Raw genomic sequence first — 16,206 nt, 5'->3', positions numbered from 1 at the left:
ATACATATATATATACACACGCAGACATATACATATATACACATGTACATAATTCATACTGTCTGCCCTTATTCATTCCCGTCGCCACCCCACCACATATGAAATGACAACCCCCTCCCCTCGCATGTGTGCGAGGTAGCACTAGGAAAAGACAAAAAGGCCACATTCGTTCACAATCAGTCTCTAGCTGTCATGAATAAAGCACCGAAGCCACAGCTTCCTTTTCACACCCAGGTCCCACAGAACTTTCAATGGTTTACCCCAGACGCTTCACACGCCCTGGTTCAATCCATTGACAGCACGTCGACCCCAGTATACCACATTGTTCCAATTAATTCTATTCCTTACACGCCTTTCACCCTCCTGCATTTTCAGGCCCCGATCACTCAAAATCTTTTTCACTCCATCTTTCCACCTCCAATTTGGTCTCCCACTTCTCTTCGTTCCCTCCACCTCTGACACATATATCCTCTTTGACAATTTTTCCTCACTCATTCTCTCCATGTGACCAAACCATTTCAAAACACCCTCTTCTGCTCTCTCACCCACACTCTTTTTATTACCACACATCTCTCTTACCCTTTCATTACTTACTCGATCAAACCACCTCACACCACATATTGTCCTCAAACATCTCATTTCCAACACATCCACCCTCCTCCGCACAACTCTATCTATAGCCCATGCCTCGCAACCATATAACACTGTCTGAACCACTATTCCTTCAAACATACCCATTTTTGCTTTCCAAGGTAATGTTCTCGCCATCCAGACATTCTTCAATGCTCACAGAACTTTCACCCCCTCTCCCATGGTTCCATCCGTTACCAAATTCACTCCCAGGTATCTACACCACTTCACTTCCTCCAGTTTTTCTCTATTCCAGTGTACTTCCCAATTGACTTGTCCCTCAACCCTACTGTACCTAATAACCTTGCTCTTTCTCACATTTACTCTCAGCTTTCTTCTTTCACACACTTTACCAAACTCAGTCACCAGTTTCTGCAGTTTCTCACCCGAATCAGCCACCAGTGCTGTATCATCAGCGAACAACTGACTCACTTCCCAAGCTCTCTCATCCTTAACAGACTGCATACTTGCCCCTCTCTCCAAAACTCTTGCACTCACCTCCCTAACAACCCCATCCATAAACAAATTAAACAACCATGGAGACATCACGCACCCCAGCCGCAAACCGATAATCACTGAGAACCAGTCACTTTACTCTCTTCCTACTTGTACACATGCCTTACATCCTCGATAAAAATTTTCACTGCTTTTTACAACTTACCTCCAACACCATATTTTTTTAATACCTTCCATAGAGCATCTCTATCAACTCTATCGTATGCCCTCTCCAGATCCATAAATGCTACATACAAATCCATTTGCTGTTCTAAGTATTTCTCACATACACTCTTCAAAGCAAACACCTGATCCACACATCCTCTACCACTTCTGAACCCACACTACACTTCCCCAATCTGATGCTCTGTACATGCCTTCACCCTCTCAATCAATACCCTCCCATATAATTTCCCAAGAATACTCAACAAACTTTTACCTCAGTAATTTGAGCACTCACCTTTATCCCCTTTGCCTTTCTACAGTGGCACTATGCAAGCATTACACCAATCCTCAGGCACCTCACCATGAGTCATACATACATTAAATAACCTTAGCAACCAGTCAACAACACAGTCACTACAATACCATCCAAACCCGCTGCCTTGCCGGCTTTCATCTACTGGGGGGCTGGAAATCCTCCCCTCTCGTTTTCAATTCTTCAAAAGAAGGAACAGAGAAGCAGGCCAAGTGAGGATTTCCCTCAAAGGCTCAGTCCTCTGTTCTTATTCCTACCTTGCTAATGCAGGAGATGACGAACAGTATGAAAAAAAATACATATTTATATTTATTTTATTTTACTTTGTTGATGTCTCCCGCGTTAGCAAAGTAGCGCAAGGAAACAGACGAAAGAATGGCCCAACCCACCCACATACACATGTATGGACATATACGTCCACACACGCAAATATACATACCTATACATCTCAACGTATACATACATATACACACGGACATATACATATATACACATGCACATAATTCATACTGTCTGCCTTTATTCATTCCCATCGCCACCCCGCCATATATGAAATAACAACCCCCTTCCCCCGCACATGCGCGACATAGCGCAAGGAAAAGTCAACAAAGGCCACATTTGTTCACACTCATTCCCTAGCTGTCATGTAATAATGCACTGAAACCACAGCTCCCTTTCCACATCCAGGCCCCACAGCACTTTCCATGGTTTACCCCAGATGCTTCACATGCCCTGGTTCAATCCATTGACAGCACATTGACCCCGGTATACTCCATCGTTCCAAGTCACTCTATTCCTTGCACGCCTTTCACCCTCCTGTATTTTCAGGCCCCGATCACTCAAAATCTTTTTCACTGCATCTTTCCACCTCCAATTTGGTCTCCCACTTCTCCTCGTTCCCTCCACCTCTTGACACATATATCCTCTTGGTCAATCTTTCCTCATTCATTCTCGCTGTGTGACAAAACCATTTCAAAACACCCTCTTCTGCTCTCTCAACCACACTCTTTTTTATTACCACACATCTCTCTTACCCTCACACCACATATTGTCCTCAAACATCTCATTTCTAGCACATCCACCCTCCTGCGCACAACTGTATCTACAGCCCACACCTCGCAACCATATAAATTGTTGGAACCACTATTCCTTCAAACATACCCATTTTTGCTTTCCGAGATAATGTTCTTGACTTCCAAACATTCTTCAACGCTACCAGAATTTTTGCCCCTTCCCCCACCCTATGATTCACTTCCGCTTCCATGGTTCCATCCGCTGCCCAATCCACTCCCAGATATCTAAAACACTTCACTTCCTCCAGTTTTTCTCCCTTCAAACTTACCTCCCAAATGACTTGACCCTCAACCCTACTGAACCTAATAACCTTGCTCTTATTCTCATTTACTCTCAACTTTCTTCTTTCACATACTTTACCAAACTCAGTCACCAGCTTCTGCAGTTTCTCACATGAATCAGCCACCAGCGCTGTATCATCAGCGAGCAACAACTAACTCACTTCCCAAGCTCTCATCCACAACAGACTGCATTCACCTCCCTAACAACCCCATCTATAAGCATATTAAACAACCATGGAGACATCACACACCCCTGTCGCAAACCTACATTCACTGAGAACCAATCACTTTCCTCTCTTCCTACGCATACACATGCCTTACATCCTCGATAAAAACTTTTCACTGCTTCTAACAACTTGCCTCCCACACCATATACCCTTAATACCTTCCACAGAGAATCTCTATCAACTCTATCATATGCCTTCTCCAGATCTATAAATGCTACATACAAATCCATTTGCTTTTCTAAGTATTTCTCACATACATTCTTCAAAGCAAACACCTGATCCACACATCCTCTACCACTTCTGAAACCACATTGGAACATACCCAATCATATTAATGGAATGTAACCAATCAATATTTCTGGAAATAACTAATGACATTTTTGATGGAAAATAACCAATCATATTATTGCAGGAACATAACCAATCAGAACAGAACTGGAACAACCAATTACAATATAAGTGCAACATTAGCAATTAGAATACAACTGGAATGTATCCAGTCAGAATATAACAGGGACATAACCAATCAGAACATACTTAGAACATAAACAGTCAGAGTATAACTGGACCAATCAATCATATTACTATTGGAACATAATCAAGCAGAATACAACTGAAAAATAATCATTCAGAATATAACTGACACAGAACCACTCAACATATAACAAACACAACCAATCAGATGAGTACTGAAAAATAACCAATCAGAATGTAACTGGAACACAACCAATTGAAATACAATTGAAACATAACTGAACAACAGAATATAACTGAAACCACCAATCAGAATATAACGAAGACAGCCAATCCGAATATAGTAAAACTGAGGGAAGTAAAGGTAAAGAGATGTAGAAAGTAAAAGGCAGATTACCTTTTTTTTCCATGACAAAATTAAGGTAGTGATGTGTAGTAGGTAGGATGGTTTGATTGTAACTATGACTGGGAAGGACCTGGAGGAAGTGCTTGCTTTAGTCAGCAAGGAGTGGACATGACTGGAAGGAACAATGGGGGCTGAAGCAAATCATAGAGTGAGGTGGAAGAAGGGACTAAAGTTTGGGGTACATTGAGGTGTGTGTAAAACTATTGATAGCTTTCTGTCTGTTGGAGCAAAGTTACGTCTGTTTGGAGCTATAATGGTTCTAAGCGTGTTGTACGGGTAAGTTTTGGGCCTTGAATGTTAAAGAATGTAAGAGGGTGGATGAAACTGAAAATGAAACCCTTAAGGACAATACATGGATACATGGTGTGATGTGGACTGACCATGTAAGTGAGAGGTAATTGTAACAATTGTAAGTGTACTCTGATTGAGAGAGCTGACTAGTGAGTGCTGAAATGGTTCAGAGATATGGAGAGGATGAGCAAAGACTTTCCGAGGGGATTTATATGTCAAAATTCAGAGACTTAGGTTATGGGGAGATCTAGGAGATGGAAGGATGGCATAAAGGAAGCTAAAGGATGCTGCACTCTGAACGTTTAAGAGGATGAGTGACATACACAGGACAAAAGAATCTGGATTGATGTAGTTATGGGAAATGAAATGTTGTCAATGACCTGAACAAAGGAATATGAGGCAGTCATGTTAAATCATGGAATAGTCTGAGTGTTAATTGACAGGCGTGCGAAAGAGAGACTTTTGGATGTTAATGTGCTGAGAGGTGCAACTGGAGGGATGTCTGATCATTATCTTGTGGAGGCTAAGGTGAAGATTTGTATGGGTTTTCAGAAAAGACGAGTGAATGTTAGGGTGAAGAGGGTGGTGAGAGTAAGTGAGCTTGAGAAGGAGACCTGTGTGAGGAAGTACCAGGAGAGACTGAGTACAGAATGGAAAAAGGTGAGAACAATGGAAGTAAGGGGAGTGGGGGAGGAATGGGATGTATTTAGGGAATCGGTGATGGATTGCGCAAAAGATGCTTGTGGCATGAGAAGAGTGGGAGGTGGGTTGATTAGAAAGGGTAGTGAGTGGTGGGATGAAGAAGTAAGAGTATTAGTGAAAGAGAAGAGAGAGGCATTTGGACGATTTTTGAAGGGAAAAAATGCAATTGAGTGGGAGATGTATAAAAGAAAGAGACAGGAGGTCAAGAGAAAGGTGCAAGAGGTGAAAAAAAGGGCAAATGAGAGTTGGGGTGAGAGAGTATCATTAAATTTTAGGGAGAATAAAAAGATGTTCTGGAAGGAGGTAAATAAAGTGCGTAAGACAAGAGAGCAAATGGGAACTGCGGTGAAGGGCGCAAGTGGGGAGGTGATAACAAGTAGTGGTGATGTGAGGAGGAGATGGAGTGAGTATTTTGAAGGTTTGTTGAATGTGTTTGATGATAGAGTGGCAGATATAGGGTGTTTTGGTCGAGGTGGTGTGCAAAGTGAGAGGGTTAGGGAAAATGATTTGGTAAACAGAGAAGAGGTAGTGAAAGCTTTGCGGAAGATGAAAGCCGGCAAGGCAGCAGGTTTGGATGGTATTGCAGTGGAATTTATTAAAAAAGGGGGTGACTGTATTATTGACTGGTTGGTAAGGTTATTTAATGTATGTATGACTCATGGTGAGGTGCCTGAGGATTGGCAGAATGCGTGCATAGTGCCATTGTACAAAGGCAAAGGGGATAAGAGTGAGTGCTCAAATTACAGAGGTATAAGTTTGTTGAGTATTCCTGGTAAATTATATGGGAGGGTATTGATTGAGAGGGTGAAGGCATGTACAGAGCATCAGATTGGGGAAGAGCAGTGTGGTTTCAGAAGTGGTAGAGGATGTGTAGATCAGGTGTTTGCTTTGAAGATTTTTTTTTTCTTATACTTTGTCGCTGTCTCCCGCGTTTGCGAGGTAGCGCAAGGAAACAGACGAAAGAAATGGCCCAACCCCCCCATACACATGTACATACACACGTCCACACACGCAAATATACATACCTACAAAGCTTTCCATGGTTTACCCCGGACGCTTCACATGCCTTGATTCAAATCCACTGACAGCACGTCAACCCCTGTATACCACATCGCTCCAATTCACTCTATTCCTTGCCCTCCTTTCACCCTCCTGCATGTTCAGGCCCCGATCACACAAAATCCTTTTCACTCCATCTTTCCACCTCCAATTTGGTCTCCCTCTTCTCCTCGTTCCCTCCACCTCCGACACATATATCCTCTTGGTCAATCTTTCCTCACTCATTCTCTCCATGTGCCCAAACCATTTCAAAACACCCTCTTCTGCTCTCTCAACCACGCTCTTTTTATTTCTACACATCTCTCTTACCCTTACGTTACTTACTCGATCAAACCACCTCACACCACACATTGTCCTCAAACATCTCATTTCCAGCACATCCATCCTCCTGCGCACAACTCTATCCATAGCCCACGCCTCGCAACCATACAACATTGTTAGAACCACTATTCCTTCAAACATACCCATTTTTGCTTTCCGGGATAATGTTCTCGACTTCCACACATTTTTCAAGGCTCCCAAAATTTTCGCCCCCTCCCCCACCCTATGATCCACTTCCGCTTCCATGGTTCCATCCGCTGACAGATCCACTCCCAGATATCTAAAACACTTCACTTCCTCCAGTTTTTCACCATTCAAACTCACCTCCCAATTGACTTGACCCTCAACCCTACTGTACCTAATAACCCTGCTCTTATTCACATTTACTCTTAACTTTCTTCTTCCACACACTTTACCAAACTCCGTCACCAGCTTCTGCAGTTTCTCACATGAATCCGCCACCAGCGCTGTATCATCAGCGAACAACAACTGACTCACTTCCCAAGCTCTCTCATCCCCAACAGACTTCATACTTGCCCCTCTTTCCAAGACTCTTGCATTTACCTCCCTAACAACCCCATCCATAAACAAATTAAACAACCATGGAGACATCACACACCCCTGCCGCAAACCTACATTCACTGAGAACCAATCACTTTCCTCTCTTCCTACACGTACACATGCCTTACATCCTCGATAAAAACTTTTCACTGCTTCTAACAACTTGCCTCCCACACCATATATTCTTAATACCTTCCACAGAGCATCTCTATCAACTCTATCATATGCCTTCTCCAGATCCATAATTGCTACATACAAATCCATTTGCTTTTCTAAGTATTTCTCACATACATTCTTCAAAGCAAACACCTGATCCACACATCCTCTACCACTTCTGAAACCACACTGCTCTTCCCCAATCTGATGCTCTGTACATGCCTTCACCCTCTCAATCAATACCCTCCCATATAATTTACCAGGAATACTCAACAAACTTATACCTCTGTAATTTGAGCACTCACTCTTATCCCCTTTGCCTTTGTACAATGGCACTATGCATGCATTCCGCCAATCCTCAGGCACCTCACCATGAGTCATACATACATTAAATAACCTTACCAACCAGTCAACAATACAGTCACCCCCTTTTTTAATAAATTCCACTGCAATACCATCCAAACCTGCTGCCTTGCCGGCTTTCATCTTCCGCAAAGCTTTTACTACCTCTTCTCTGTTTACCAAATCATTTTCCCCAACCCTCTCACTTTGCACACCACCTCGACCCAAACACCCTATATCTGCCACTCTGTCATCAGACACATTCAACAAACCTTCAAAATACTCATTCCATCTCCTTCTCACATCACCACTACTTGTTATCACCTCCCCATTTACGCCCTTCACTGAAGTTCCCATTTGCTCCCTTGTCTTACGCACCCTATTTACCTCCTTCCAGAACATCTTTTTATGCTCCCTAAACTTTACTGATAGTCTCTCACCCCAACTCTCATTTGCCCTTTTTTTCACCTCTTGCACCTTTCTCTTGACCTCCTGTCTCTTTCTTTTATACTTCTCCCACTCAATTGCATTTTTTCCCTGCAAAAATCGTCCAAATGCCTCTCTCTTCTCTTTCACTAATACTCTTACTTCTTCATCCCACCACTCACTACCCTTTCTAAACAGCCCACCTCCCACTCTTCTCATGCCACAAGCATCTTTTGCGCAATCCATCACTGATTCCCTAAATACATCCCATTCCTCCCCCACTCCCCTTACTTCCATTGTTCTCACCTTTTTCCATTCTGTACACAGTCTCTCCTGATACTTCTTCACAGAGGTCTCCTTCCCAAGCTCACTTACTCTCACCACCTTCTTCACCCCAACATTCACTCTTCTTTTCTGAAAACCCATACTAATCTTCACCTTAGCCTCCACAAGATAATGATCAGACATCCCTCCAGTTGCACCTCTCAGCACATTGACATCCAAAAGTCTCTCTTTCGCACGCCTGTCAATTAACACGTAATCCAATAACGCTCTCTGGCCATCTCTCCTACTTACATAAGTATACTTATGTATATCTTGCTTTTTAAACCAGGTATTCCCAATCATCAGTCCTTTTTCAGCACATAAATCTACAAGCTCTTCACCATTTCCATTTACAACACTGAACACCCCATGCATACCAATTATTCCCTCAACTGCCACATTACTCACCTTTGCATTCAAATCACCCATCACTATAACCCGGTCTCGTGCATCAAAACCGCTAACACACTCATTTAGCTGCTCCCAAAACACTTGCCTCTCATGATCTTTCTTCTCATTCATTCTCATGAAGAATGTATGTGAGAAATACTTAGAAAAGCAAATGGATTTGTATGTAGCATTTATGGATCTGGAGAAGGCATATGATAGAGTTGATAGAGATGCTCTGTGGAAGGTATTAAGAATATATGGTGTGGGAGGAAAGTTGTTAGAAGCAGTGAAAAGTTTTTATCGAGGATGTAAGGCATGTGTACGTGTAGGAAGAGAGGAAAGTGATTGGTTCTCAGTGAATGTAGGTTTGCGGCAGGGGTGTGTGATGTCTCCATGGTTGTTTAATTTGTTTATGGATGGGGTTGTTAGGGAGGTAAATGCAAGAGTTTTGGAAAGAGGGGCAAGTATGAAGTCTGTTGGGGATGAGAGAGCTTGGGAAGTGAGTCAGTTGTTGTTCGCTGATGATACAGCGCTGGTGGCTGATTCATGTGAGAAACTGCAGAAGCTGGTGACTGAGTTTGGAAAAGTGTGTGGAAGAAGAAAGTTAAGAGTAAATGTGAATAAGAGTAAGGTTATTAGGTACAGTAGGGTTGAGGGTCAAGTCAATTGGGAGGTGAGTTTGAATGGAGAAAAACTGGAGGAAGTGAAGTGTTTTAGATATCTGGGAGTGGATCTGGCAGCGGATGGAACCATGGAAGCGGAAGTGAATCATAGGGTGGGGGAGGGGGGCGAAAATCCTGGGGGCCTTGAAGAATGTGTGGAAGTCGAGAACATTATCTCGGAAAGCAAAAATGGGTATGTTTGAAGGAATAGTGGTTCCAACAATGTTGAATGGTTGCGAGGCGTGGGCTATGGATAGAGTTGTGCGCAGGAGGATGGATGTGCTGGAAATGAGATGTTTGAGGACAATGTGTGGTGTGAGGTGGTTTGATCGAGTGAGTAACGTAAGGGTAAGAGAGATGTGTGGAAATAAAAAGAGCGTGGTTGAGAGAGCAGAAGAGGGTGTTTTGAAGTGGTTTGGGCACATGGAGAGGATGAGTGAGGAAAGATTGACCAAGAGGATATATGTGTCGGAGGTGGAGGGAACAAGGAGAAGAGGGAGACCAAATTGGAGGTGGAAAGATGGAGTGAAAAATATTTTGTGTGATCGGGGCCTGAACATGCAGGAGGGTGAAAGGAGGGCAAGGAATAGAGTGAATTGGAGCGATGTGGTATACCGGGGTTGACGTGCTGTCAGTGGATTGAAGCAGGACATGTGAAGCGTCTGGGGTAAACCATGGAAAGCTGTGTAGGTATGTATATTTGCGTGTGTGGATGTATGTATATACATGTGTATGGGGGGGGGGGTGGGCCATTTCTTTCGTCTGTTTCCTTGCGCTACCTCGCAAACGCGGGAGACAGCGACAAAGTATAATAAAAAATAAAAAAAAAAAAAAATAGTCAGAGCATGGATATGGATGCTTTTGTGCATGTGTGTGGCCACTGTTCTTCTGTTCCTGATGCTACCTTGCAAAGGCAAGGAAAACAGTTGTGTATAAAAAAGATTAAAGGAAATGAGTGCCTGTCAGATCAAGTATCATTTCTGAGGAAGAGATTAAGACTTGGTGCTTAAAACCATTGTTTACTTGGTATGGGAATCATCTGGACTAGAATAACACAAAAAATGGCATGCTTAGTGGACTTAATACTGATAACAGCCTGATGCCAGTATTCAATTGTTCTCAAGAATGTAAATTAACCTTGTCATGTTGTCACAGACCACACAAAGCCCTACATGATCCATGACCAACAAAAACACTTCCAAATCCAGCACCTTTAAGATTACTGGTGCTCTGTTAAACCCTCAGCATTTTACCCTTTGTGTATTCATCTATTACTACCTTAGTTTACACTGCACAAAAGGTAATAATAAAACATCATGCCGAAAGCTGCATATCATTAGATTTACCCCGTTGGGAGTTTTCATTTGTAAATGTGCAAATGAAATTGTTTGATGACTTTCATGCACTTAAAGGGCTAAAATTTTACATGCATAATTCATGTCACTGATGGCTAGCATGTGTCCAACTTTGGTCTCAATTCACCCATAACACTGCTACATTATTGATGGCGCCAATGTATTTGTAAATTTTTCTTAATACATTTTTCACATTGTTACCTCAATGCTAAGTTTTGAATACTGTTTAAATACCAGCAAATATATGAACATTGGCTGACAACCCTAAGGCATCCATATTAGCTGTTGACACCTTGAAACAAAGAAGCCTTCATCCCATACTGAAATGAATGAGGGTTAAAAACGACTCTGTTGTCCATTTGGATAAAGATCCTCAAGTTGTACCAAGATTGTCGGATGACTTCAACTTAGTAAGCATTTTTTTGACGGAAACATCAACAGGTTTTGCTGCTAGTGGTGGGCGACTGAATGAGATCTCAAGACGCAAGATGCAAGTAGATGGAGTTGTTTCTGTATTATTTATCCTCACACCCAAATGAGGACCTTTTTTCCTCTGAGACTTAGACTCCTGTTTTGAGCATTACCTTGCTTACGTGGGAAACAGCAAATAATTATGCAAGAAAAAATCTTTATTTGTGCTTTCATATTCCAATGAAATCTTTGGCCAGTCACAAGATGAAACCTGGTTACCCACCTTCAACCTCAACTGGACCAGATGCCAAACCCAGCACTTTAATCAAGTACTGTAATCAAAATACCTGTTTTTACCTTAGGCTACATATACATTCTGACCACATTCATTAAAGGATAAATCTTAGTATATAAAAGAAAAATTCCCTGATAAATCATTTATTGTGCACCAACTTGCATAGATTTTATTCGAAATAATAACATTACCCTACCAGTATTTTAACTTCATCAATCATTCATGAAATAACCACACTCAATACAAATATTCCTTATCTTGTGCTAAAAAATGTGAAAAATACATAAAAATATCTGTTTTAGTATCAAATGATTTATGAAAAGAAAAATAACATGGGAATATCTCCTCCCTTAATATGATGACAATCATGAGATCAAAGCAAATTATGTATAACTGGCTCATAAAAGTAAAACCAGAGGGATCGAAGTACAATGGTTTCCTTTCTTTTTTACAAATGCATATTAGGTTACTTAACCCTCTTAATGATGAAAATCTGAAGACCCCACAACTTCCAAGAAATATTCTTGAATGGGGAACAATAGGAACTTATCACAGAAAATCACGTCACAAAAACTGATAATCCAACTCTGTACTGAACTAAAGAACCCAGGCACTCTAAATGGTTATGAAATTAACCAAAATCTATACATTTTGCAATTTTTAAGAGAGAAGCCAGAGACATCTGGCAAAAGCTGCATAAAAAGTGTCACTTCTTAAGTAATGTAAGAAAATTGTTTTACTTTTTCTTTCCTTTCTTAATGAGAACTGAAGATGAAATAATCTCAAAAATAAATAAAAGATAAATATCTAACTTCTAATCACAGAAAGTAATCTTTGATTGCAACTTTTAATATGATGTGCTCTTAGTAAACCAGTTCCATTTTGCTTTAAATTTATACAGATACCCAGGTCCTTCAGTGGAAAACAATTCATGCTCCCCAGTGCACTAAATAGGTGCATTGGAATATAACAAATTGTGCAAAACAGTTCAAATATATAAATACAGGAAAAGATAAACATACCTCTTCACTTTTTAAACATTAAATCAATTTCCTTAAAGATAAGTTCTTTATGTATGAACAGTGTACATGTACATTCCAACATCATGATTCCCTTCAACTTCTATAAGGGGCTCCTACAGCACTTAGGGAACTGGTCAGGTACACCAGATGGGACCACATGTTGTCATGATGTGTGTCTATGTGGGGAATGTGGGAAAATTAAGAGGTTAGCTTCAGCAAGGGAGTTGCATGGTAGGCATGAAAGGTCTTGAAATATGTTGTATACATGTTTAGAGTGCAGCAGAATGTACACAAGAAAGTGCAACTCAAACATGTTTGGGGAGTGTGGTTTCTGATGGGTCTGTGTCTGGTTGGATGGTGGGGAGGTGGGGGTGGATATTTGGTGCTTGTCAGGTCATTTTCATTTGTACATGCTTTATCAATCTTGTGTTTGTTTGGGGAGGGGGCATTTGAGTATAGGATGCTGAAAAGTGAAGCAGGGGTTCGCTTTTAGTTTCTATCTGAGGGATGGTTGGTTAGCTACAGAGTGGTTTGGATGGGAAGGGTCTGGTGTTGCTGCAAATAAGTGAGAACTCAGCATACCAAGGTGGCGCAATATAGAGAGGATCTTTGCTTCATTCTTTACGTGTTGAGTCCTTGTGGTTGCTACACAGCTAGCGATTGTTTTGAGGGCTCTCTTTTGAGTAGTTTGTAGCTTTGTATAAAAGCTTTGTTATAAAAGCTTTTGACATAACAGTAACTAAGCATGTAAGGTACAGTTTACATTGGAGCAGGTTTGTTTTTCCATATTTGCTCACCATTCCCTATATCAGTGAGGCATTTCTGGGAACAGATGAAGAAAAGTTTTGCTATCATCCATTACTTAACTGTCAAGTGTAATGAACCGAAGCCAAAGCGCTACCTCGCGCACACGTGGGGGAAGGGGGGATGCTGTTTTTTCATGTGTGGCGGGGTGGCAGCAGGAATGGATGAAGGCAGCATGCATGAATATGTACATGTGTATACATGTATATGTATGCATGTATACGTTGAAATATATGGTTATGTATATGTGCATGTGTGGGCGTTTTTTCCCGTTTCCTTGCGCTACCTTGCTAACGCGGGAGACAGCGTCAAAGCATAATAAGTAAATAAATAAATATATGTATATGTCTTTCTTGGTACTACCTTACTAAAGCAGGAAACAGCAACCTAGTATAAATTTTTTTTATATGTTAGCCATTTCCTAAATTAATGAGGTAACACCAGGAACGAAGAAACGACCTCAGTTCCTCGCATCCACTATAGCTGTAACCGAATCATTTAAAAGCAATCTGTAAACTGGCATCCCTTCCTCAACATTAAGAACCACAAGATCCACAACAACAATCTTTGATGCAAGTTAAAAAAAAAGCTCCTTAATAGCCATTTCCCATACTGACAAGTAGCACCAGGAATGAACAAAGAAATGGCCTTATTTGCTCACATCTACTCCTTAGATGTTATCAGTCTCTTAATTACTGACAAGCAAACTGCTAATTGGCACTCCTGCCTTCAGTAAAATGAACCATAAGATCCATTGCAACCAACTCTGACATACATAAAAAATGTCTTACATCAACCCAGCCTCCACTTGTGAAGAACTTCGTACTCAATGTAATGACTTTCCTTCTCCCAAAAGAACTCACAGACATACTCACAAGGCATTAATCAAATATCAGCCACGAATCAACCTTACCATAAACAGGTACGTCATGAAAAACTTAACACAAAATCTATCCAGAAACAAATGCTCACCCACCTTCACTCCCACTGATACAAGCAATGCAATGAAAACTTTAAAGAACTCTACAGGAGCAGGCCCTGACAAAATATCAAACTTTCACATTACACACTTTGACCCAATTGCATTCCAAGCACTTAAAAAATATCTTCAACCACACTCCTAGTCGCACAAAGAAATCCCTAACATCCGGTATTCTGCCAACATAATGCTAATCCTACAAACCACCCAACTCCCCATCCTTCCAACCTATTTTATTTTCAGTTTTCAGTATCCAAACTCTTTCAAAAACTGATTCACAATTGAATCAAGCAAAGTATCTCACTCTCACCAACATAAACTGGATTTAGAACCACCATCACATTGACCACACACCTCACACAACATAAATGAGATGATTTCAACCAAACACACCACCACACACATTATTAGAGGCAATGTCCATCAACAAAGATTAGAACACTGTCCCCTGCCACATCCTCACACAAAAGATACTTGACACCGCCCTCCTCAGCAGTAATAAAAGGTGGTTAGTTATATTCACTTACAACTGGTCAAACACACTACCTAGACAGCAAAACAAAATCCTCCCAATACAGTCCCCCTTCATTATGCTCAGAACTAGATCCACTCATCCTGCCTAACCTAAACAGCACCTAGACCTGCCCCTCCTGCCCAAACTAAAGTATACCTAACCACCAACCCATATGAAGAAATAAAAAGCTTATCCCTACGTTAAATTTCAGCAATCTCTGCTCGCAGATCCCAACATCCTCTAAAAACAATCAAAATACGCACAATTAAATGATGACCCAACAAGCAGTAAACAACTGCTCACCCAAGACAACCAACCTTCTTGACACACAAGCATCTGAAGCCACACTCCCCAGATATACACAAGTCACATTCTCCTATGTATGTTCCGGACATTATCCATCCCTACATCACTCCAAACACCGACAATTCAACATATCTCAAAACACCTTCATGCCAATGATGCAACTACCACAAAGAAGAAATTAAACACTTACCAGTCCAATGCCCTGCACTCTCCCTATCCAGTAGTGCACACAACATTGCTAAACTTTATGGCTTATGGTCCTGCCAAGTGGATGTGGCCAACTTCCTGAATGCTATGGGAGCCTCATAAATACATAAGGGAATCCTGGGGTATGACGTGTGCTTATATTCTACAACTTAATAATATTTAGGAACAAATGACTTGCTATTTGTATAAGGTATTTCATTCACTCATACAATCATAGAACTGGTCTTCACCTTCCTCCTGTTGTGGTTCAGCACTGTGAAAATAAAGAAAATCAGTTAATATACACATAGTCCTAAGGCTAATACCGATTATGTGATGGCAAACAGTTTATAGAATGATATTTAAAGTGAAAAAAATATAAAAACTGGGGTATACAACAAAGCGCAAAAAAAAAGAAAAAAAAAGTTCAAGCCGAGATCCTCTATCTCAGCGATTTCAACATTCACCATATGGAATGGTTGAATTCCTCACACCCTCTTCTGCTCTCTCAACCACACTATTCATTTCCACTCATCTCTCTTACCCTTTCATTACTTACTCGATCAAAACACCTCACACAACATATTGTCCTCAAACATTTCGTTTCCGATGCATACACCTTCCTACACATAACCCTATCTATAGCCCATGCCTCACAATCATATAACATTGTTGGAACTACTATTCCTTCAAACATACCCATTTTTGCACTCTGAGGTAACATTCTCTCCAACACATTCTTCATCACTCCCAGAACCTACGCCTCCTCCCCCATTCTGTGACTCAATTCCACTTCCATGGTTCCATCAGCTGCTAAGTCCACTCCTAGATATCTAAAACACTTCACTTCCAATTTTTCTCCATTCAAACTTACATCCCAATTAACCTGTCCCTCAACCCTACTGGACCTAATAACCTTGCTCTTATTAACATTTACTCAACTTTATCCTTTCACACACTTTTCCAAATTCAGTCATCAACCTATGCAGTTTCTCACCTGAATCAGCCACCAGAGCTGTCATTGGTGAACAACAA

General features: G+C 41.1%; 1 protein-coding gene across 6 annotated transcripts in view; it reads right to left on the bottom strand.

Moving 5' to 3' along the window:
• Nucleotides 1-11,265: 11,265 nt before the first annotated feature.
• Nucleotides 11,266-16,206, bottom strand: part of LOC139746849 (uncharacterized) — a 51,684-nt gene continuing 46,743 nt past the window's right edge. For all 6 annotated transcript variants that reach the window (XM_071658463.1, XM_071658464.1, XM_071658467.1 and 3 more), the window contains exon 10: nucleotides 11,266-15,445. In XM_071658463.1, the coding sequence (XP_071514564.1) occupies nucleotides 15,388-15,445 (58 nt within the window). In that variant the 3' untranslated portion in view covers nucleotides 11,266-15,387. The remainder of the gene's footprint in view (nucleotides 15,446-16,206) is intronic.

Source organism: Panulirus ornatus, chromosome 66 (assembly GCF_036320965.1).
Source record: "Panulirus ornatus isolate Po-2019 chromosome 66, ASM3632096v1, whole genome shotgun sequence".
NCBI lineage: Eukaryota > Metazoa > Arthropoda > Malacostraca > Decapoda > Palinuridae > Panulirus > Panulirus ornatus.
Note: the sequence above shows the minus strand (reverse complement) of the source record. Positions and strands in the feature narration are given on the sequence as shown.